The sequence below is a fragment of the Pogona vitticeps genome, chromosome 2 (assembly GCF_051106095.1).
Source record: "Pogona vitticeps strain Pit_001003342236 chromosome 2, PviZW2.1, whole genome shotgun sequence".
NCBI classification, from domain to species: domain Eukaryota; kingdom Metazoa; phylum Chordata; class Lepidosauria; order Squamata; family Agamidae; genus Pogona; species Pogona vitticeps.
This window is the reverse complement of record NC_135784.1, coordinates 196,798,128-196,821,715: the sequence shown is the minus strand read 5'-3', so window position 1 is coordinate 196,821,715 and position 23,588 is coordinate 196,798,128. Positions and strand designations below refer to the sequence as shown.

At 40.9% G+C, this 23,588-nt stretch overlaps 1 protein-coding gene across 6 annotated transcripts in view; it reads left to right on the top strand.

Annotated features, from left to right (window-relative positions):
• The window catches only part of WRN (WRN RecQ like helicase), an 82,141-nt gene that overhangs the window by 45,230 nt on the left and 13,323 nt on the right, over positions 1-23,588 (top strand). For all 6 annotated transcript variants that reach the window (XM_020808986.3, XM_072991878.2, XM_072991879.2 and 3 more), the window contains 14 exons: positions 1,566-1,672; positions 1,843-2,030; positions 4,069-4,243; positions 6,890-7,071; positions 8,363-8,464; positions 8,751-8,843; positions 11,031-11,172; positions 16,375-16,545; positions 16,628-16,722; positions 17,719-17,794; positions 18,800-18,876; positions 21,139-21,223; positions 21,623-21,735; positions 22,749-22,863. In XM_020808986.3, coding sequence (XP_020664645.3) covers positions 1,566-1,672; positions 1,843-2,030; positions 4,069-4,243; positions 6,890-7,071; positions 8,363-8,464; positions 8,751-8,843; positions 11,031-11,172; positions 16,375-16,545; positions 16,628-16,722; positions 17,719-17,794; positions 18,800-18,876; positions 21,139-21,223; positions 21,623-21,735; positions 22,749-22,863 — 1,721 coding nt within the window. The remainder of the gene's footprint in view (positions 1-1,565; positions 1,673-1,842; positions 2,031-4,068; positions 4,244-6,889; positions 7,072-8,362; positions 8,465-8,750; positions 8,844-11,030; positions 11,173-16,374; positions 16,546-16,627; positions 16,723-17,718; positions 17,795-18,799; positions 18,877-21,138; positions 21,224-21,622; positions 21,736-22,748; positions 22,864-23,588) is intronic.

The window sequence follows — 23,588 nt, the reverse complement described above, 5'->3', positions numbered from 1 at the left end:
CCCATTGAAAGCTTTGGTTTATGTTTCTACACTTCTTTCAGTAATTGTGAGAAAGCAGTAATGGGAAAGACATTGTAGGCATTCAAGGACAAACGACATGCTTTTCCTGGGCCTTGAATGATGGGGAAGTTCAGCAGAGTCCTGTTCCTTTGTGTTCCTTCTGCTCTAACCAAATAATAATATAACTTTAAAATCAGATCCGAAGGTACTAATTCTGTGTCAAGTAAATAAAATTAAAGTTGAATTTTATGTGTTTAGTTGAATCCCAACAAATATCCATAGATTCTGTTAAGTGGCCTCTAGAAATGTATGCTGACTCCAATTCTGTAAGAAGTAGTGTTGAATTCTGCAACCTGTATGTATAAATTGGATAAACCTGTGTCATTTGTTTCATTCAGCATAATTCTGTTAGTTTTGGGAATGGGTAAAGACCTATCGAGGGCAGAAGATATCCTGTGAAGTCTTTCAGCCCTCAGTGCAGTTTTCAAAATATACGTATTTTGTATATGTACCGTATATTTGACGTGCCCCTTGCTTGACCATCAAGACTCAGAGGACACGAAGGCAAACAATCCCCTTTTTTACACTGCTGCCACCAGGTGATCACTAAATTACCATTACTTCATTAACATGAAGATTCAGGCCCACACTTCAAAGTCTTTTAAATATGACTTTTGTTTATTGATTACAGAAATTGATAGTGATTCATGAATATCTTCTTTAGGTAAATTTATTATTAACAACAATTTTCTATTTGATAATACACTCCTAATTCTAATCACCTTTCATATTTCCCCAAACTCCACACTCTATCTCCTTCTCCACTCTCTCTGACTGACTCTCTCTCAGGCTCCGCCTCTTATCACATCCCTCTCGGCTCCGCCTCTCAGCAACATGAATATGCATAAACAATTAATATAACAAACACGAACCATTGACATGATAAACGGGAACGCTACAACATAGAACTGTAATAGCTAGAAACATGAATTTAAAACACAGGTTAGAGCAAAAGCTTATATTCTCACAAATTAGAACCCTTCAGAATTGAGCTGAGCTGATTTTGTGAGAGTAATTTGGTTAGCATACGGCAACCCTATTTTGAAAGGGACATAAAGGGAAGCAGAAAAAAGGACAAAGCCATCTTCCAGTTGCTGCTCCAGTTCCTTAACCACAGAAGAGTTGGTTTCCTAAGCATTTTATATCTTGTTCATAATGCTATAAGCAAATTTCCCCAGAAATTATTTGTATTGCCTTTAAGTGCGGAAAGAAAGATCTGTCAGTCTTTCTAGATTTCTGTCAACACTACATCTTCACAACATTTGAAATTCAGAACCATGGTAACATAACATTTTTTTGCTGTTTTTAAAAAAACTTTTCTTGCTCACTTGAGCAACATAATTTTAGAGAAGATGATGCAGCTATTTCTGTGGGAAGGGATTTGCCCTTCCAGATCAGAGAGACCTGCTCATGATATTTGGACTGTGGCTTTTTTTCCCATCTACACTCTGAAATCTCTCATGTTCAAAGGCAGTGTTATCTTGGTGTGCTCTATTTCCCCTTAGGTATCACTCTGATAGCTGTTGATGAAGCTCATTGTATTTCTGAATGGGGACATGACTTCAGGAATTCTTTCAGGTCTCTGGGGTTGTTAAAGAAAACTCTTCCTCAGGTAATATGAGTTGCCATTTCAAGGTATTTTAAGGATTCATTTTGTTTGACATGTGTCTCTGACATACGTCATTTCTGTAGCTCTGGATTATGATATTCAAAGAATTAATGTTTTAATATTTTTCCTGTTCTGCCTGCTTCCTATTTCTCTTATTTCTGTGTTTTTTAAAGGTTCCTATTGTTGCATTAACTGCAACAGCAAGCCCTTCCATAAGAAAGGACATAGTAGACTGCCTAAACCTAAATAATCCTCAAATCACATGTAGCAGTTTTGACCGGCCTAACTTATACTTAGAAGTTGGACGAAAAACTGGAAATATCATCCGCGATTTACAACAGTTCCTTATTAAAAAAGACACGTGAGTATTTTGGCTTATTGTACATAGAACTTCTTATTCCAAGGCTTTCCATTGAAACAAAAGCTTTTAAAAAGCAAAAAGCATAGTGTGTAATATATCACTCCATAGCTTTTAAAGCACTCTGTAGGTGATTTACAGCATGTTTATGCAGACTACACATCTCCACTCGTGGAGAGCTGGGTACTCAGGTTACTAATCTTGGAGGGATGGAAGACTGAGTCAACCTTGAGCTAGCTACCTGAATCTGCTGGGAGTGAATTCAGGTTGTAAGCAGAGTCTGGGCTGTAGTACTGCAGTTTAACCACTGTGCCGTTAAGCAGATATTTACTGAAAATTAATCCCACTTCATCTTCAAATCTGAGAGTGGGGTAGCCTGTTGCACTGTTAAAGCTTGACCAGGAGACCTAATTTGGAGATTGCAAACTAATCACCAGGTTTAGCAGCAGACTCTGGAGTGGAAGGAAATGTGTGTGAGGAGAGATCAGCCCTGGTTTAGGAATTCCATGTTCCCTTATTTTGAGACTGCAGAGGCTGATCTGTTAGGTGTGCTATGTAATGCCTGTTTTTTTTTTCATTTTTGCCAAAATGTTTCTGACTCATCATTACTAGACTCACCAGGGCACAAGGCAGTAGAGGGGGCTCGAATTGCTGGAATGACCCAGACTGTATAAGCCCCCCTTGGATTTGAGGAAAACTCCTTATATCCAAGGATAGGTAACTTTTCCAGGTCCAGGTGCCTATTCTTTACCTGGGACGTACCTGGATAAGAGGTGTCCTTCTCCCATCATAGCACCAGCAAACAGCATTGAAAACCAGAAGTGAACCAGCATAGAAAATTAGAAGTGGCACACAATAACAGCAGTGTGGTTAATGATAACATTAGGAAGGCACACTTGGTTCATTTCAGAAGTTACAGTGGCAGATTCAAGAGAAGACAATAAACTGTTTAAAAAACTCTATTGGGAGCTGTATTAGTTAAATACAAGTGCCTTGATCTGTGTCTGGAAGAGAATAACAAAGAGAGTTTTAGCATCTTAAGGACCAGGACTTCTTTGAAATATGTACTGGAGGAGACAATTGCTTACGGTATTAAGTCATGCTAGTTTTTAGAGCACCATAAGACTCTTCTTTGATTTCTGCTGTAACAGACTAACAGGGCTGTGGGTGATTATGGAAGAAAGGAATGGGTAATTGCCTTAGAGAGAGAACAAAGGAGGTAACAGCAAAAGTCCTAGCCAGCGGAGCCAACTGGCAACGCCCTAAGAACTATTTTTATTGATTTAGCATGATTGCATAGTATGTTATGAGAGAAACAGATAGGATACTAGTTACCTAGTTGTAACTAGGATTGGCTAAAATAACCCTTTGATCTTATGCTCTACCTCTAAGCGAAAGGGCAGAATAAGGGGCTACCCTGCCTGCTGGCAGCTGCCGCATCCTGCCAGGAGTGTTCACACGTCACCGGAACAGAATGCAGCTACTGTACAACCTTTAAGCAGACGTTTCTCACACAGGGCTATTCCCCATCCCAAGCAACTTGTGCAGAAGATAATAGGACGTCTGTACCAATAACAGAGCACTGGTGCAGTGTCCTTGTGGCTCTTTTCTCCTGTTAAGCCACAATCTAGTCTGTATCAACATACAACACATTGCTGTTGTGTTGTCTCCTCCTAAAGTATCTCTGACCTTCAGATCCCCAACTGCTTGAAATGCTGTGGCTTTTTTCTCCCATCAGGCAGAGTCAGGGGGATGATGGCTTCAGCCATCACTGCAACATGGGTTTCCATGAGCCTCCTAGAATGATGAACGTGAGGGACATTGGGGAAGAATAGCTTCTCATTTTTTGAGATAGAAAGTTGTTTATATTAACACTTGCGTTTCTCAATTATGGTGTTAGTCTGCCTCTATAGGTCAGAATTTTTCTATGATCACTGAAAAACACATCTAAATAATTAAAATCAATAAGTGTTTATTCATCATATATCCTAATAAGATACTTCACATATGGCTGTTTTCAGCTTATTATTTTAATTCATAGATCTGCTTATGAATTTGAAGGCCCCACTATTGTTTACTGCCCATCAAGAAAGATCACCGAGCACGTAGCTGCAGAGCTAGCAAAATTAAACATTGTTTGCAGTACCTACCATGCTGGCATGGGAATCAAGGCGAGGCGAGATGTCCACCATAGATTCATGAGAGATGAAATTCAGGTATGATGGAAATGTAATTTGATTTTCATAACATGTTATGCGTAATTGTTCAGCCATGTGGATAAAAACTATTTGCATATTATTCACTATTAGAAAGTAATTTTGTTTTCTTATACTCCTTAGCCACAATCGAGCAACCCTTAACAGTAACTAAGCCCCATTGAAATCAATGAGATTTTAAGTTGATTGGAACAAACGCTTTGATACTGTATACTAGGGGTATGATCTTTTTGTTTCATTTTGTTTTGTTTGGACTTCAACTCTCAGAATTATCTAAGATATTGGCCCGAATTCACCAGGTAGGATTCTGGGAGTTTCAGTCCAGAAGCATGTGTCTACAAACACCTACATTTCACTCATCTGGAGTAGAACCTCTGTGTAAGGCTTCCTGGCCTTCTCTGGTCTTTGCATCTGCTTAGTGTAAAAAAGAAGGCTGCTATGGTGCTCTTGGGATTTGTAGTCTTACTGTCATGAGGCTTTCTAGGAGATGCCTTCTGAAGAACTACATCTCCCAGGGAACACCAAGCAGCTTTCCACTTCTTTTAGATTAACAACTAAGTCAGCAAAGGCCATGCAGCCTCAGAGAAAAGCTCTGCTCCAGGTAGGTGAAATGTAGTTGTGTTTATGAGACTGAAACTTTCCAAATTCTGCCTGGGGAGTTCTTGCAGAATATGCAGATTCTTAGTTTACATACTTCTTCGAGAGTAGGTCTCACCAAATGTATTTCCTCCTTTACTTGCATTGTATCTTGCTCTCAAGTCTTATTCTATTGTTTTTTACTGATACTTAATCACAACTTACTTTTTCTGTATTGGTGCCTCGCAAGACGATTGCCTTGCAGGACGATTAATCCGCAAGACGATGTTTTTTGCGATTGCTGTTGCGCTTTGCAAGACAATGTTTCTTATGGACAATTTTCGCAAGACGATGTTTTGGTCTGTGCTTCGGAAGACTGTTTTTTTAAAAAAAAACCGATGCTTCACAAGACGGTTTTTCCCCCCATTGGAATGCATTAAATAGATTTCAATGCATTCCAGTGGGGAACCGCGTTTCGCAAGACAATGTTTTCTATGGACGATTTTCGCAAGACGACGATTCCCCCCCCCCATTGGAACACATTAAATAGATTTCAATGCATTCCAATGGGGAACCGCATTTTGCAAGACATTGTTTTCACAAGACAGTGATTTTTGCGGAATGAATTAACATCGTCTTGCGAGGCGCCACTGTACTTCATGAACTTGGAAATCCAGGCAGATGTTCTGATGCTGAGCTGAGCTTGACTGTACTGGTTGGTTCTGATTACAAGGTCAAATGCTCCAATAGTTTTTTGTTCTGCTTTATTTCATACTTTCAAAAGATTACTAAAAACATGGCTACTTAGGCAGACCTTCCTGGACTCTAGAACACCTTGATACATTGGTGCCTTTAATAACTATACATTCAACCCTTCACCATGCCTTTATAATTTTATTATTTTAATGTATTTTATTTTTGTTGTTTTTGCACTTTGTTTTAAGTTATCAAGTATTCTTGTATTTTTGTTAATAATGATGGTATTCCTAAACCGCCCAGACTGGCCTTGATAGCCAGATGGACATATAAAAATCAAATAAATAAAAATAAAAATACTTCTGTGTTCCAGTCTCCCATGATTATGAGAAAATATTTTTATATGTTATTGATTTCCTTTGGGCACTTGCATAAAAGCTTTCAATTTTTTTTAGCATCCGTAGCTTGGAGCCTAAGTTTGAATAATGATGATATTGCCTTTCATGAAGTCAGATTGGTATTATTTTATTATTTTATTTATTATTTATTATTATTTTTTATTATCTAGTCAGATTTCATATTCTAGTCCTAACTGCTTGTGCTACATCTCAACCTCACTATATTAGAGCAGTGCTGTTTCTTCTGAGTTCATTATTCTCAGAGTGAAACATGTCATAATTATCGAAGTGAGAATATCCTATTCCAGGCCATGCTAGTTTGCTTAAACCAAATATTGCAATGTTTGAATATTCTGTTTCTTGTTTCTGGTTTCAAGCTTGCCTAGATTCACAAATCTCATATTGAGTGTTGCGGTTAACCAGTTGCTTCATCAGCACCAGTGCTATGTGCATCTGTCCTTTGGTTTTCTGAGTTCCTTCCAACCTGAGAAGGTCAAGTGCCTCCCTGCCTTCCAATCTCCCCTCATTATCTCCTGTTTCATTTTGGACTGTCTCGTCATAGAGTTTCTGAGGGTTAAATGATTCAGACATGGTTTGCCGTCACTTTCTTCTACCTGAATTAACTAGTTAGTCTGAGTGTCCTGCTGTTTTCCATTAAGATCCTCTGCCAGCATCATGTTCCACTTCTGTTGCTGCCCATTAGCCGCCCCTTAAGACTTTCTCTGTTCCATCGCTATTATAAATGTGGATTGCCTTCTACTGATGCCAACTGCTAATTCCTGGATGCATCTTAGTCTTGCATCTCAGCTGTGACCATTCTGCCTTGGTCACCGCTGAGATTATTCTACCTCATAATGGTGTCTTGCCTGCTGACAGCATCGTTCTCACTTTCCCTGATACACTCAACCCCACATAATACATTAAGGTGTGCATCCAGAAGATTGATCTTGATTATGGCTTGTTGTTGTTTTTCTAGTGCATAGTGGCTACTGTAGCCTTCGGAATGGGCATCAATAAAGCAGATATCAGGACAGTTATTCACTATGGTGCTCCAAAGGAAATGGAATCATATTACCAGGAAATTGGAAGGGCAGGTCGTGATGGGCTTCCTGCCTCTTGCCATGTGTTGTGGACCCCAGCTGACATGAGTTTTAACAGGTAAGCCATAGTACTGGTCTGCATTATTGAGATAAGATCTGTAGACTATTTCAGACCTTTGAAAGGCTCTTGAGTGCTGCCGCCCCTGCCTAATGTGGGGACGGCAGGCAGAGTGTCCTCAGACATGATCTCCATAAACTCTTGTTGCAGTTAGAATGTGGGTTTATTGGGATCACAGTGAGGGATACAAATACAATGGCACCAGCTCACTCTGCGTGGCCTTTGAGTTCTCTATGGGGGGCGGGCTGGGTTCCTGGCCTTCGCCCACAGGGCAAAGTCTCTTCTGCTTGACACCCAAGTTCCAACGCTGGGATCAGTGAACCATTGGTTTCAGTTGGGCGCTGGGACTTTAACTCTGTCCCAATCCATCTGGTTCCTTTCAGGGATGGCTCGCACAGCTGGCTGGAGGATAAGTGCTGTGGCTTCTCCCCACTCCCCAGAGGTGTTGCTGTCTTTCTTTATCATGTTTGCACCTCTAGTACCACCATTGCGTTGGGGTAGGAGGCTGCAGGAACTGGTGGTCGCCAAGGTCACCAAGGGGTGACGGGCTGTAGAAGTGAAGCTGGGGAGGTGGAAGGTGGTGGCCCGTCCTCCATGGCTGCACCCTTCTGCCACTGCCACCTCAACTAAGACACCCATCCAAGGATTTTCCTCCATGCAGCATTCTACCTCCAGAGGGCACAGATCCAGGGCAGACTGGTAGTAAGGAATTCAGACACTGAATTGTGGCAGAATTAGTGGCAATGCATAAGGAGCATTTTGTAATTCCATTGTATGCATCTTAGTATTGATTTACTTAACTGTTGATTTATATCTATAACTATGGTAAATGTACGTTGTGCAAAAAGTATATACAGTGGTGCCCCGCATAGTGAGGTTAATCTGTTCCGGATTAACCTTTGCTATGGGGAAACATCGCTAAACGGAACGGAAAAGCCCATTGGAAATGGGCCCAAAACTCACCGTTCTGCGATGTTTCCCCATCAGGCCGCGGCCATTTTGGGTGTTCCGGCGGCCATTTTGGGTGTTCCGGCGGCCATTTTGGAACCGCCGAACAGCTGTTCCCCCCATCGCAATGCGAAGATCGGTAAGCGAAATGCTTACCGATCGTCGCAAAGCGATTTTTGCCCTATTAAAATATTGGTATGCGATCGCATTAGCGATTGCAAAATCCGCATCGCTATGTGGATTCATCGTTAAACGGTGCACTCGTTATGCGAGGCACCACTGTATGTATACATCAGGGTATTTCAAACCAGTAGCTAAAGTGGTCTTCTCTCCTTTTTTCAAGACACTTGCTTAGTATGATACGCAGTGATAAATTTCGCCTGTACAAATTGAAGATGATGGAAAAGATTGAAAAATATCTCAACATGAGCACCTGTAGGCGAAAGTAAGTGTTGTTTTAACACTAGTCCGCAGGAGCTGTCAACACATGTAAATGAATATCATTCCAAGTTTTGAAAAGTGCCACTTAGGGCCTAATGCATTTTTATGTTTGTGCCATGGATATTGTGCTCTGAAAAAAAAATACACCTGTCTCAGGATGATTAGTTCTGTGGTAATTAGCTCCCAGGTGAATAAATTAATGATGATGATTTCAGCTCATTGTTTTCTTCAATGAATTTAACATGTAAATTCTTGTTCTTTTATTTAATTCTCAATGTTCCCTTGGGTAGAATCATCTTGTCTCATTTTGAAGACAAACAACTCCGAAAGGCCTCCTCAGGCATCATGGGAACAGCAAAATGTTGTGATAATTGCAGATCCAGGTAAATGTTCCTCCCGGAAGATAAAAAGGTTTGGAACACTCTTTCCACAGTTATATGAAGGCCTACAAGTCCCTAATGGCTTTCTGCTAATGAAGTATTCTTGAAATGCTGTTACTTTTAAGATAAAATGTCTGTCATTGTATAGTATTTCATTCGGTAGTTCACTATCAAACTTTTTTTTTACAGAGAATACAGTTTAGTTTTCATTATTGACTTTATTTTTGTATCGAAAACAAGTCTTAAGGTACCACACATGGAGTTAATATGCTTCATTTTTGCAACAGCATTGTGAAATGTTGGATTAACAGTGTCTCACTCAGAGTTGCTCAGTGACCTTCATGGCTAAGCAGGAATCTAGACCAGTGATTCCCAACCTTAAGTCCCCAGATGTCTGTGGACTAAAACTCCCAGAAGTCTTCACCTCTAGCTGTGCTGGCCAGGATTTCTGGGATTTGCAGTCCAAGAACATCTGGGGATCCAAGGTTGGGAACCACTACTCTTTACCCATGTTTCTATAATCCAGTTCAACGTTGTGCAGTGTGGCTCTCTGGATGTTGGACTGCAGCTCCCAGTTATTTCTCATCATTGACTTTGCTGGCTAGAGCTATTCGGAATTGCAGTCCGGTGTTATTTGGAGGGCTACACTTTGCCCACTCCTGGTGTAACCCACTTCTTAGGACACTTTCCATGTGAAAAAAGATTGGTTTTTTAAAAAATGAGGGGGAACAAAGCAAGCATGGGGATAGGCTGGGCAATTTGTGGCCTTCTAGATATTGTTGGACTGCAGGTCTGATAATCCTTCACCACTGGCTCTGCTGGCTAAGATTTATGGGAGTTGTAGTCCAGCAACAGATACCCAAAGGACCGCTTTTGCCCATCCCTGAACTAAAGGTTTATGAAATTTTGTTCTGAGCAGTGACAGTGGCTAGAGAGACATTTTCTCATGCTTCCATATCATGCTAGTATCCTGGCCTTATTCAATGCAGTTAATTGCAGGACACCCAAGACAGTAAAAATGAGGCTTTATATACAACTCTATGAAACTTACTGCCTGAAGGTATGATGGTGTATACTGGATTAAATGCCTTTAGAAGGAAATTAAAATCTGTTGACAGCAGAATATATTTGTAGTAAATTGTGCAGAAATAGGGCTTGTTAAGCTGGTGTGGGCTAAATATAGTCTCTTGGAGCTGGGTAGAGGTGCGATATGCAATTTGATGTGATCCTTGAATTCAAATGGGAATGGGACGTGGTGGCGCTGTGCTGCAGGGTCAGAAGACCAGCAGTCATAAGATCGAATCCACGCAACGAGTGAGCTTCCATCGCTTGTCCCAGCTCCCGCCAACCTAGCGTTTCGAAAGCATGCAAATGCAAGTAGATAAATAGGGACCACCTCGGTGGGAAGGTAACAGCGTTCCATGTCTAAGTCGCACTGGCCATGTGACCACGGAATATTGTCTTCGGACAAAATGCTGGCTCTATGGCTTGGAAACGGGGATGAGCACCGCCCCCTAGAGTCGAACACGACTGGACAAAAATTGTCAAGGGGAACCTTTACCTTTACCTTGAATTCAAATGATATATTGGAACCCAAGTCACTCTATTTGGTCCAGCTGCTTCTAGTGGAAATTTCCTATATCGTGAAGTAGCTTAATAAGAGAGCTGTTTCAGGATATTGGCAAATTAAACATTTCCTCTGCTCCTTGGCCGAAGGGGCAGAAGAAGTGTGTGTGTGTGTGTGTGGGGGGAATAAGACTCTCTTAGGGCAGCTTCACTTTTCACTTATAAAAAAAATTCAAAAAATATTTTCTTTACCTCATCTTAAAGGGACTGCCACCATAAATTCATCTGTGGGCAGTCTCTCAACCAGCCTTTTAAGACAAGGCAAAAAAGAGGTTTTTCCAGGGATCAATTTAGCTCCCTCTTTGAGTCTCCTTTATAGCTTAGGAAGTAAAATGTAATGGTTCTTCTTAAACCTCTGTGGAAAATGAAGCTACTTTTAAAATACTTCTCTAAAGAATAAAGTAGCGAAAATGAGTAAAAAAAGTTTATATCTCTTTAAGAAAGTTATGTTAGAAGATGGACCCAGCTTACAGCGATAAATGAATAATATATGCATATTCAAGCACATTTCATGTATTGTCCGCATCTTATGTATTTTTTATTTTTCTGCTTTTTACTTTTAAGGAGCAGTCATTGTACTCCTATGGCTGATAAAGAAGACACTTTTGAGGATTTTGGCCAGCAAGTACATAAACTGATGTCAGCAGTATGTGCCTTAAATGAGAGATTTGGCATTGGTGTTCCAGTGCTCTTTCTCAGAGGCTCTGTAAGTGTTGCTATTATGGGATGAATCAGTTGCAGTGAAATGGGGATGAGGCAGATGTTCCAGTGCTGTCTGGTTCCCACTGCATTTTATATCACTTGCAAGGAAGAGAAAGCTTGATGCACAGACTGTGCATCACTGGGATTTCATGTCTGAAAGTGGCTTGAACATTCCCCGTAATTCACAATGACTGGTAGAGTGGACAGATTTTAAGAAAATCAATAATTCAAGTAGTTAAAAATAGATTTAAATGAAATCTGCAATGTTGTTTGCAGTACTAAGCCACTGCACCGCAGAATTTAATTCCCATAGCTGAGTCATTGTAAGTTTAAAGTGTCTGTGTTCGTGAAGGCTGAGTTCTCAACACTTTTCAGAAGAAAGGACTGGTTGTTAATTATATATATCAGAGTTTCTCCACGATGTGGAAACAAATATTTATGCTCTATTGTGTTATATTTATAACATCTGCAAAATCAACTTTTTTGGTCTCCTGTGTTTCCTTTTATACAGAAAAGTAGGCTTTCAATTGATGTGTTACATTTAGGGTCCGTAGATTCCTTTCTTTGGACAAGGTGGATCCACCACAGATCTACTGCCATTTTCTAAACCTGACCAGCTTTCACTGACCAAATAAGAAGCCTGGACTCAAGATGACTCCTCCTTGTTTCACTGCCACCAGTGGCAGGGTATTTAAATACACTAGCTCTTCAGTTGGCTTTGGAAGGGATCCAGTTCAGATGTATGCTGGTGGAACAATGGAATCCACTAGAATGGGAATCTCCTTTCACACTTACTGCACCCCTGGAAAGCCCTTGGGGGCTGGTTTTCAGGCAGCTCCAAGAGCTTCAAAGAAGGGAGGGAAAGGGAAGGAATTTCCAGCACGTGGTCCTGAAGCACCCTTGTTCTGACTTCTGTTGGGGTAATGAGGGGAAGGGTCGCTGTATGCTCCGAAAGAACTCCCTTTTCATTCCCACCAACCTGAAGGCACTGGCAGCAGCTGAAGGGTTTGTTACATACAGGGGGTTCCTCTAACAACATGTATCAGCCGCTGAGCCAGCTTTACAAGAAGCATTTCTCTTTTGGAAAATGGCATGTAGATGTCAGTATATCACTTATTGCACTCAGATTTCATTTAAACCAGGTTGTTGAAGGATTACTTTATAAAACTGGAATTAAAAATGGCCAATACAGTGGTGCCTCGCACAACAATGTTAATTGGTTCCAAAAAATTCATCGTTGCGTGAATCATCGTTCTGCGAAACACCATTTCCCATAGGAATGCATTGGAAACCGGTTAATCCGTTCCAATTGGAACGGATTGCCATCGCTGAGTGAAAATCCCCATAGGAAACATCGTTGTGTGAAACAATGTTTCCTCCATTCAAATGCATTGCAGCCTTTCCAATGCATTTTAATGGTTTAGCGAAGTCAATTTTTGCAAATTTAAGTGTGTCATAAAAGGGTCAAAAACAGTTTTAAATGCTTGGAATAGCTTCTGCACCTTCTAAAACGGGTGCAAACTTAATTTGGCTTTGATCTCACTTTTCGTTAATTTTTGCTGAATTTTTCCCCCCACCAACTTTTGACAGCTGTCAAAATCTGACAGCTCCATTGTTTCCTATGGGGCACAAAAATATTCACCATAAATTAACGAAGACTCAGATCAAAGCCAAATCAGGTGTGCACCCGTATTAGAAGGTGCTTCAATGATCCCAAGCATTTAAAACTGTTAACAGCCACCTTTCCTGCTCTTTTTTGCAAACATCGTTCAGTGAAACAGGGGACCCAAAACGCAATCGTTGTGCGAAGCATGGTCCCAAAATTGTTGTGCGAAAATTCCCCATAGGAAACATCGTTGTGTGAGGCGGCAAATTTTTCAAAAAAAGCCATCGTTGTGTGAATTCATCGTTGTGTGAGGCATTCGTTGTGCAAGGCACCACTGTACAAATACATTCCACTGTAGAAAGAAGTATTTGCTTGTCCCTTTTTAGTACAGTGGTGCCCCGCATAGCGATGATGATCCGTTCCAAAAAAATTGTCGCTATCCGGATTCGTCGCTATGTGGGGCAAAAAAGCCCATAGGAATGCATTAAAACACGTTTAATGCGTTCCTATGGGCTGTAAACGGACCGCTATGCGGAAATCCTCCATGCGGCCGCCATTTTCGCTGCCCGGTAAGCGAGGAAAGAGCGTGAAAACGCTGCGAGCAGCCATTTTCTTCACCCGGTGGCCATTTTGGAACCGCTGATCAGCTGTTCTTAAAACATCGTTATGCGATAATCGGTAAGCGAAACGCTTCCCGATCATCGCAAAGCGATGTTTTGCCATTTAAAACATCATTATGCGATCAAAAAAGATCGCAAAAAACCCGTCGCTATGCGGATTCGTCATTAACCGAGGGGCTCGTTAAGCGAGGCACCACTGTACTTGTATACTTACTGTTTTTAGCTTTAAATATTGTCTTTTAATGATGCAAGTGCCTAAGGAGAAAAGCAGGGTAAAAATAAGTAAGAAAGAAATGGGTGAATACTCAATAAGTGTTCTTAAGAGTTTCTCCCTTTTGTTTACCTGAATTGAATAGTGAGTTTTCCAATACAGACATTACCATTTAGAAGTTATATAGCATTCCATGAACTGAAGAAAATTAAATGTTGTAGAAGCTAGAGTACCTCAACTTGGTCCTCTTGTTACGTGCATTTAAAGTAATACTTCTATTAAAATTGTTGTGATGGGATCCATTGTTCCCTTCTTCATAATTCACAGACCTTAATGTAAAAATATTAAAATTAATTCTGATTCAAGCAATACAGCTTAATTTAGCAGCCATATAGTTTCATTATTTTGTTATGTAAAAAGTGTTTAAGAGACTGGCCATCATGTAATAAAGCTGGAAATAGTTTTGCCTTCTCAGATTTTCTAAATGTGCATTGTCTATCTTTAGACAAAAGTTGCCCATAGTTTTTGAGAATTGTGTTATCCTTAGTTTTGCTCAGCCTGGCAGGCACTTCTTGTAACAAATAAGCACAGGTGTGCACCTAGACAGGTTTCAAATGGGCCGCAGGAGAGATCAGATTTCACCTGTTATTTGAAATCTGAGTCACTATTCGGGGGTGAACAAGTGCTCCTGGGAATCTTCAAATTAGAAAGTTGCCTTGACTGAAATCTTATACCTACCTCTGTTAAGACAAAGACAAAGAAGGATACAAACGTTTAGAGGTGCTTTCTGTTTGACACTTGACAGGCTTCAATTGTCAATCTTTGTTTACATGTTAATCTCAAGTATTATGTAGGTGTGTTATGTATGGGACTGATATTCTTTCTTGCAGTGTAAGACATCCTCTAAGTGGATTTTATACAAGTGATTTTTAATGTGGTAAAACTAAGAGCTATAAAATAATACAGTAGGGCACAACTGGGATTAAAAGACAAGCAAAGTCAGGGTTTTTTGGCAGCGAGGGGGGGGAAGGCTTATTTGTGTACATTGAGTTGTATTCAACTGGTATCTTCTATCGGCTGAATGCTTTTTGATCCAGCAGAGGTTTCTGGCAGCAGAGCCGGGGGGGGGGCTTTTTAAGGAGTCCTCTCTTATCCCTTGCAACAGGGCCACCCTTTCCCCATTCTGGAAGGCAGGAAACTCTAAACCCCAAGTAGGAGGAGGCACTGATGCTTTTGGAGAAAGGGAACATTGAGGGACCCTTGTTCAATACAACTCATAGGAACTATGGAACAACATGATGGCCTTTTTTTTCCTGATGTCCCAAAGATCTGTCTTACCATCTGTACAGTTTTTGAAACCACATTTTCAGATTTTGGTTATGTTACAATGAAACAACAATGCCCCTGTAAAAAATAACTATTAAGTAGAAGGTGGGCCATATTTCAGAAGAAGAGTGTGCCACTGCCTGTGGCAGTGTTGCATTTACACTGGCATTTGAATGTCTCACATTTTCACTTCCCTTTGTAAATGTTATAATGGAAGGTAAGGTGCAATGCTTCTGGACTCTAAATATGAAATCAGAAGAGGTGAGGCGAAACCTACAAAGAACAAAAACAATGCATCTTGCTGAATTGTTGAATGTCAAAGAGGGTCTCCCACCAGGAGGACACGCTAGCTGGGTCATTTGGAAGTCGCTTCATAGACTTTGAGGCAAAGTAAGAAGATCAAAGAATAATAGAGTAAAATGGGGATACTTGGATACAGGACAAATTTTCTGTGAATGTGGAGAAATTCAATCAATGCGGTAGTTATGTGCATGCAATTTATACCCCTCCACATATACAAAAGAAGATCTAGTAAATGGCTGTGATAAGTAGCCTGCGTCTGGTCAAAAAGGGTCTAATTATTTTAACATTTAAATCTCTCTTGAATTTTACCTATATATCATTACAAAAGAAAGAAAGGGAGAGAGACAGTGATGGTTTAGTTGCCTAGTTCATATGTAGAACCCTGTTGACAATCCACCGTTTTTCAACAGGAATTTGGTGCATGTAAATGGAAATACACTTGCAAGCTTAGGCAAGCTGTTTAGGTATTACTGTGTGTTACCCCTTCCAAGACTGTCTTCAGTGAGCACAAAGCAGTCATATTAGAAATAGCCGTCTTCATCTCAAGAACATGGGCCTTTCCTGATGGAGATGAGACAGCTATATGACTGATGGCCTGGCAGAAGGTGGAAGACCCTCTTTCTGGTTTTTTTCCCCCTTTTAAAAATGTGGTTGCTTTCTAGCTGGACAATACAATGCAGTGCACAAAAAGAATGACAGACTGTAATAGGTACACAATAAATAAATAAGTTGGCATGTACCACAGTCACTTTGGAAATATCTGGCCTGACATCGCAAACATGCACACCTCCTGGCTAGCTATAATTTGAAGGTTATGGGTGAGAATCAGTGTTGTTCTGCTGGGCTTTCTCACTGCAGAACTGGGCTTCTGCACTATAGAGCTCTTTAAAAAATTGAATCTTGTACTGCAGGGCTGTGAAATCCCTGCAGCAAGTTTATGGGCATTGCAAAATACAGGCTTAACATGAAAGGGGACGAGACGGAAGTCCTAGTGGGCTTTTACTGGTGTAACACTGGATTTCAGCCTGTATAAATCAAGCTGTGGTGTTGTGCAGGAATGGGGAATACTTGAAAACAGTTTTTCTGACTTCTTGAATTATTCTTTCATTACCTATCTGGCATTTCTCATTCAAATTTCAGACGTCGCAACGGGTCCCAGACAAATACAGAAGCCACACGCTCTTTGGCAGTGGGAAGGACTGGCCGGAGACCTCTTGGAAGGCGCTGGGTCGACGCCTGATCTTAGAAGGCTTCCTTAAAGAGGTCTCTGGCCAAAACAAATTTGCAACCGCATGCATGCTTACTGCAAAGGTAAGCTACAGGCAAACAATAAGTTTTGTCTAATGATGATTTTGGAAACATTTTATTAAGTAATTTGTTTTGGATCTCTCAGGGTAAAGACTGGCTCTGTAAAGCCAAAGAAGAGTCTGGACGAAGGCTTCTGCTTCAGTCTGATGAGGAACTGTGTTTAAAGAAACCTATAACAAGGTAATTATAAGTGTGTGCGCCCTGAGATTATAATGCCTTTATTGTAATTTTTTGTAAGCACCTTGAGGTTGCAAAATATTAGATCAGACTTACTTACACATTTTCTTGGAGTTTTGCCTATCCAGATGGAAAATAAGAGCTGCCATTGGCATTAAAAAAAAAGCAGGAATAGTATTCCAGACCAACTTGGTATGCTTTCAAAGGCAGAATATCCCTAGGACCCCCTCCTCTCGTTTACTTAAAATGCATCTCCGGACGCCAATACTTTCCCTTGCAAACATCTCATTGAAGTAGATTGAGGTGTGAAAGAGTGCTCCCATTGGCTTAAATCAGGCTTGTATGTCAAACTGTTCTTAAGGCTAATAAGGAACTCAACTTGTTTCTTCAGCTGAGACTGGAATTCTAATCAGGGCTCCATGGAACCCATTGGTTCTGCAATCATCCTCCAAGGGTCTGTTAAATTTTACATCCATGAAGCAGTTCATCCTCTATTGCTTCCCCCCATCACTACTCTGAGAATGGGAGTGTCTGCAGCTAAGACATGCCTTGATTTTGTCTTGTGTGACACATGCAACCTTAGTCTTTTGATGCTAAATGTTAAATTTTCACAATTGACCATTATTTTCGTTTTGCATGATAGAATAGGCAGGCTGTATGCCAGTTCTTGATTTTAGAACCAGGTTTGCATGCCAGGGCGATGGTATTCCATCTTGCCCCTAGAATGAAACTATTAATCATCATAAAGCTCAGCGGTGGTGGGGAAGATTTGTGAGCATGGTTGTTAAGTGGGGAAAATGGCAAGGTACTAAAGGGTATTCATTGCCCGCAGCACTGTATGACCCTCGCAAGGTGCCTGTAAGGGTCATACTTTGAAAATGGAGACACCTGAACTTGTGTGTTCTGCAGAAATACTAATGTTTGAAGGTGTAGCTGTTTTGTTTGTCTTTGCCCTTTGCCTCTGGTAAAACTGAGCTCTCTTTCCTTCTTTTCCCCCAGCCAGAAACAAACTCCTTCATCAAACACAGTGAAATTCTCAAATGTGATGGTTCCTAAATCAATGCCGGAAAAAGAGGTCTGTGTTACTAAAATAGGGTATCTTTATTTCTGACAGTACATTTTCTTTATTAGTCAAAGACTAATAAAGTTTTGTTTGGGTGAATTAAATTCAGATGATATTCGATAGAGTAAAAGGATTAAGGCTGCAGTTCCAGTTTTTACACCTGTCTGTCCTTCCTAACACCCAGGGCACCTTTGTCCTTCCTTTGGGTTGGCTGGACATGTTGGAGTTGTGTGTCGATTTCATGCAATGTTTGTATGGTTTCTGCTTGTGTTGCACTCAAGGTGCATAATCCAAATTACTAGAGTCTGTAAAGGTTATTGGGGGTTGGGGTGGAAAAGAGACGGTTTCCAGATGTTCTTCGTCCGTTGTCATGCAGGGTGAAAAGTTACAAAAGTTGTACTATAAGCTCTGCCTTTGAGGGCGTGGAACTAAGAACCTGATGGTCTGTGAATTTCAGATACTGTATACTTTACGTGTCTGATTCTGATGTGATTTTGGCATTTCCTTTTAACCACAGCTAAGACGTCAGAAGCAATTACAGTATACCTCTGTTCTCAACTGGAGCAAATGTTTCCCTCCTACCTAAATCATAGTTAAGCTGTTTGGGGGTGACAGTAGTATACATAGTTAAAAGTAACCAAAATTCCCATCTAGCCAGAATTTGACTCTGTAGTTTGAAATTGATTTCGGATCCATGTAAACGGAAGCCCTGATTAAGTTCAATAGGCAGTGCCAATTATTCTGGAGGAAGACAATTGTTCCTGAAATGAATTGTAAGAATGGATTGTATGTTCTTGAGGCTGGCTCCTGCATTATGTCTGCATTATTTGAAGCTTCAAGAAAAACTTCCACTTGAATGTGAAACCTTAGTATTCAGTGTCCTACTACAGGTTTTTAAAAACTGAAAACATAAAGTTTCATTTTGGAGAGATTCAGTTACTCATGTAATTTAAGTAAACTGCTGCTTAAAGTAAATGTTGTGTATTAAACATATTTTACAATTTTGTATTTCTGAAGAGGACTTCTTTGCATGAAATGTTTTCCTATCAACGATCCAGTAATATCTCCAGAGCCAGTACATCCTCAAATGACAGGTGGGTTATTCCTATAAATTATCTTAATTTCTCTCTTTTCTATGATGGTTTATCTCCCTTTCTTTCTCCATCCAGTCTTATGATCTCTTAGGGGAATATTGGTTGTGGTAGTCGTACCAAATGGGATTCTTTACCTGTCTTGAGTAGTTTGAATTTCCTAAATGCTATCAACCAGTTTAAGAGTTTTTAGTTGTTCAGCTATCTTTTTGATAGCTGATGAATTAGTCCCATTGAGTTCCTTGTGACTTACCTCCAGGGAAGTATGTATAGAATCACATCCTAAAAAACTGTTGAAAGTTAATGCCAAAGTGAATAAACAAAAGCCACCGTATGTTAGAAAGAAAAGCCATTGTTAACATTTTTATCAGATCACAGTAGCACAGTGGCAGCCAAAAGACCTGTCATCAACATGAGCTCTGCTTAAAATTTGTTATTGTTGATTAAGCAGCTAAAACTTTGGATGATATTGGCCAAAACCTTCTTGCATAGTTATGCTGCCATAACATCTAATTGTGTAACTTTTGGAAAGGAACTGCTTCATGTTAAGAAATCACCATAGACGTCATCTGTTGCATTCGAAGTACTGCAACACAACACAGACAATGTCTATAGTTATTTCTTGCATTTAGGAGGTAATTTACCTCCAAAACGTACATAATTAGTGTTATGCCACTGTAATTACATAAGAGATGTTTAGAATAGGCCTAAAAAAAGAAAGCTTTGGCTCTCATTAAAACATTGTGCCTTCATGCAACTTTTGCTTCTAGGCTTCTGAATGAAAAAGTGGGCAAATGTGCAATGTGTAAGAAACAAGCTGGAGTGCTGACCTGAATTTATGTGCAGCCATTTCCGACAGGCTTTACTGCTTTTGTCCAGCTTTGCAACAGTCTCTGTCTGCTTGTGCTACCAGTGGCAGTTGCATCATACCCTAATGTCCCATGGATCTCACACACGCAGTATGGCAGGACTCTAGTATTTTAGTTCTCTCACTTTGTTTATTTATTTAACTTATATGCCGCCCACTCTACCCAAAGGTCTCTGGGTAAAACTAGTAAAACATCCAAGAATACACAGCTTCGCCATGTAGAATGTGCCTTGGCTTTTCTTTCAATTACTGGATGCTTTGATTATATAGAACAGTGATGGCCAATCTTTTTGAGCCCGAGTGCCCAAACTACAACACAAAACCAACTTATTTATTTCAGAGTGCCAACACTGCCATAAAACCTGAATACATGAGGCACTATCACTATCTCTGAGGCAAAAATGATGAAACTGAGGTTGTCCTACTTGGGCACATCTTGAAAAGACAGTATTCTCTGGAAAAGATATTAATACTGGGAAAGGTGCAAGGCTACAGGAGAAGAGAAAGCTCAAACACGAGATGGGCAGACTCCCTAAAGGAAGCCACAGGCTTGAGTGTACAGGAGCTGAGCAGGACAGTTAAGGACAGGTCATTTTAGAGATCGCTTGTATTCATAGGGTCACTATGAGTCGGAGGCAACCTGGGGTTGAAGAGGGTGGGCTTCAGAACTCGCGGCTTGTCACTCCCACCTCTCCTTTTCTTTCTCTGTAGTAAGGTCCCCCCCTTTCTGGTCAGATGGAGGGATCAATCCCAGAGGAGGAAGAAGCACTGGCAACCCCTCCCCGTTTCTCTCTGCCTCTTACCCCCTTCCCAAGGAGAAGGATGGTTATGAGCACTTGGTCTCCTTAGAACTCAGGACTGGAGATGTGATGCCTCAAGCTATTCTGGAGTGGCTCCGTCTCATGTCCGCTGTGGAGAAACACGGGAAGGGGGGGCATAGAGTGAAGAAACGGCTCCCCAAATAAGAGCGTGGCTAGAAGTTGCTAGTAATCCCTGTTGCTCCTTTCCCCCTCCCAGGCTCGGTCCCTCTCAGAGGCTCCCTCCTTTTAGTCGCTTACACACAAACAAAACGGCGGCTGCTTTTTCTTCACTTTCCCGAGTCCTCGGAGGGAAGGGAGCAGCCACAGCCAGAAATAAGCCAAGAGAAATAGGGGCATGGCTGAAAGGGAAAGGTGGGGACTCAGGCAATTCACACATACAGTGGGATGCGGAGGGCCCAGCGGTGGGGGAGAAACTGAGGTGGGGTCGCTGCTGTCACGAGACTAGGTTAGCCACTAGCCTGATGGCTCGTGTGCCCACAGAGAGGGCTCTGTGTGTCAGTTGTGGCACGTGTGCCATAGGTTCGCCATCCCTGGTATAGAAGTTAGAACATTTCTATTTTTCTTTCTATCTTTCAGTAACTCCACAGTGCAGGTACCACAGCTTCTTGTGCCTGCAAGCCCTGCATCTTCTGTTATATCTCAGAGAGAGAAGGAATTACAGGTTAGTATTCCAAGTGAAGTGTTTTGGTATTTGATTTTAGGTGGCTACTGATGTTGTCACCCAATTATAGTAATCATAGTTAATAAAGTTTTAATAATGAAATCTGCACAGTCAATATCAGTAGTTCAAAAGTAAAAGGCACAGAGTCTTCATTTTCGGGTGGTGCATATGTGCTGTCTTAGGTGCCATCTTAAGAGACATGTTCTTTTAGTTGAAAGAGAAGGCATGGTGCTTCTGAGATGCTGTCTACATACGAATGTAGATAGCATATGTAGACAGAAAACTCTTTTGCGTCTTTTAAATTAAAAAAAGACAGCTGATCAACTAAACATTAGTTTCCAGTATTCTTTAAATGCATTTGACATGAAATATCTAAAGATTGCCTTTTGTCTTTTACAGACAATGCTGTATGGTAAATTAGTGGCAGCCAGGCAGAAACTAGCCAGTGAGAAGGACATTCCTCCTGCTGTATTAGCAACAAATAAAGTGTTGCTTGGTATGACCACAATAAGGTGAGTCTTTCTGTCTGAATATGTAAACAAATCTTTATTTTAAGATGTGAATTTATGGCAGGAAAATGGGATTTAGAACAGGAACTTTTTTTCCAGAAGGAAAGGTACTGTGATGGAATACTCATTTCCTACTAAGTGTATGCTACACTGTCAAGCTGAAGTACAATAAAACTCCGGAAAATCTTATTTGATAAGAGATAATTGTCATTTGAGAATAAATGTGTGTGTACTCCAAGAAACACTGATTGCGTTACCATCCTGTTTTCAGCTTTCACAGAAAAACAAAACAAACACAACCTATTTTAAACATCCTATTTTAAACACTTTCTGTAGACTTGCCTATTTTAAGTCTACAGAAAGTCTTTGACGCAATACTTTCCAATCCCACTGGGTTGTGATTATTGCAGCAGAATAGTTATCTGCCTTAAACGTGGACAAATTAAATACAGTTTACACATCTTTTCTATTGCATTTTACACTTGTTCTTTTGAGAGGGAGTTCTGAGGTTATTTCATTATTAACACAGATGACATTAGTAGAGATGCGGTTATTCGTATACAAATACGAATATCCCCGTGCAGCTGGAGGTAACAAGGACCCGGCCCCTAGGGCCGGACCATCCACTCACGCCTCTGAAGGCGGCGGCAGCCTCGCTCATCCTTCCAATCACTCCCGGAGTGCCACTCTCTTCCTGCTTGGCTGGCCACTTGACATATGTGCATGGAGACTCATCCTCCCACCCCTTGCCTGGAGTGGCCAGCTGAGTGGGAAGAGAGCGGCTCTCCGGGAGTGATTGGAAGGATGAGGTGGCCACCATCGGAAACATGAGCGGACAGTCTGGCCCCAGGGGCCGGACCCCATTAACTCCAGCTGCGTGGGGATATATGATTGCCCCATCTCTAGATGTTAGTTTTGTGAAGTTTACCTGTTAAAATCAGAGTTACTATCTGCATACAGATGTATCAGGACCAAAGTGATTAAATCAGGTTGAATGTCTTCAATATTTTCTTCAGGCCTACAACTGTGGAAATGATTAAGAAAGTTGAAGGTGTTTCTGAAGCAAAATCTACTATGTTGGCTCCTCTTCTCATTACAATCAAGGAGTTTTGTCAAGTAAATGATTTACAGGTGAGATGAATTAAATGCTCTTTTCCCTTTCCTCCCTTAATGTAGCTTTCAGAAATTGATGACAATGGTTTTCTGAATAGAGAGTGCAAGACCTTTCCCTTGCCCATTCTAGCCAGTGGTGACATTCCTGAATACCGATATAAAAATCGTACCTTGCTTTCTACAGAGGCCCTGTTAATGGCGGGCCTCAAACAAAGGTGTTCTCTATAGCAACTGAAAAGTGCCTCTCAGTGGCAAGGTTTTAAGAGAAAGCTGTGTTGTGAAAATTTCGGAAACATGCCTGCTTCTCCCAGAATATATTCCTCTGGGGTTTCCCCCCTAAACTTTGGGTTTTTAGCGAAAAGTGGAAAAAAATGAAAACTCAGTTGGTAGCTACAGATACAGCTTCTGCCAGTCATGGTATGATGAAAGATATTTTTTTGCAACATTGGCATATTAGCAGTGCCAGCAGAGGAGCTAAACTAGCCCAATGAGATGGAGGAGTGATGGACAAATGCAGTATCTCAATACTACCCACGTGCTCATCCCACCAAATCTGTGATAATTACAAAGGCAGTTTAGCTTTAAAGTCATTATCTGAACTGGATGGAAGGCTGCCTCTGCTGCCATTTCCCTTCCTGCTGTTCATTTCTGCTATGACACAGGGTATTGATTCATCAGTTAACCTATACTAACCATGGTATATAAACCCCTGAAAAGGAGACTATAACTCAGACATCTGTGGT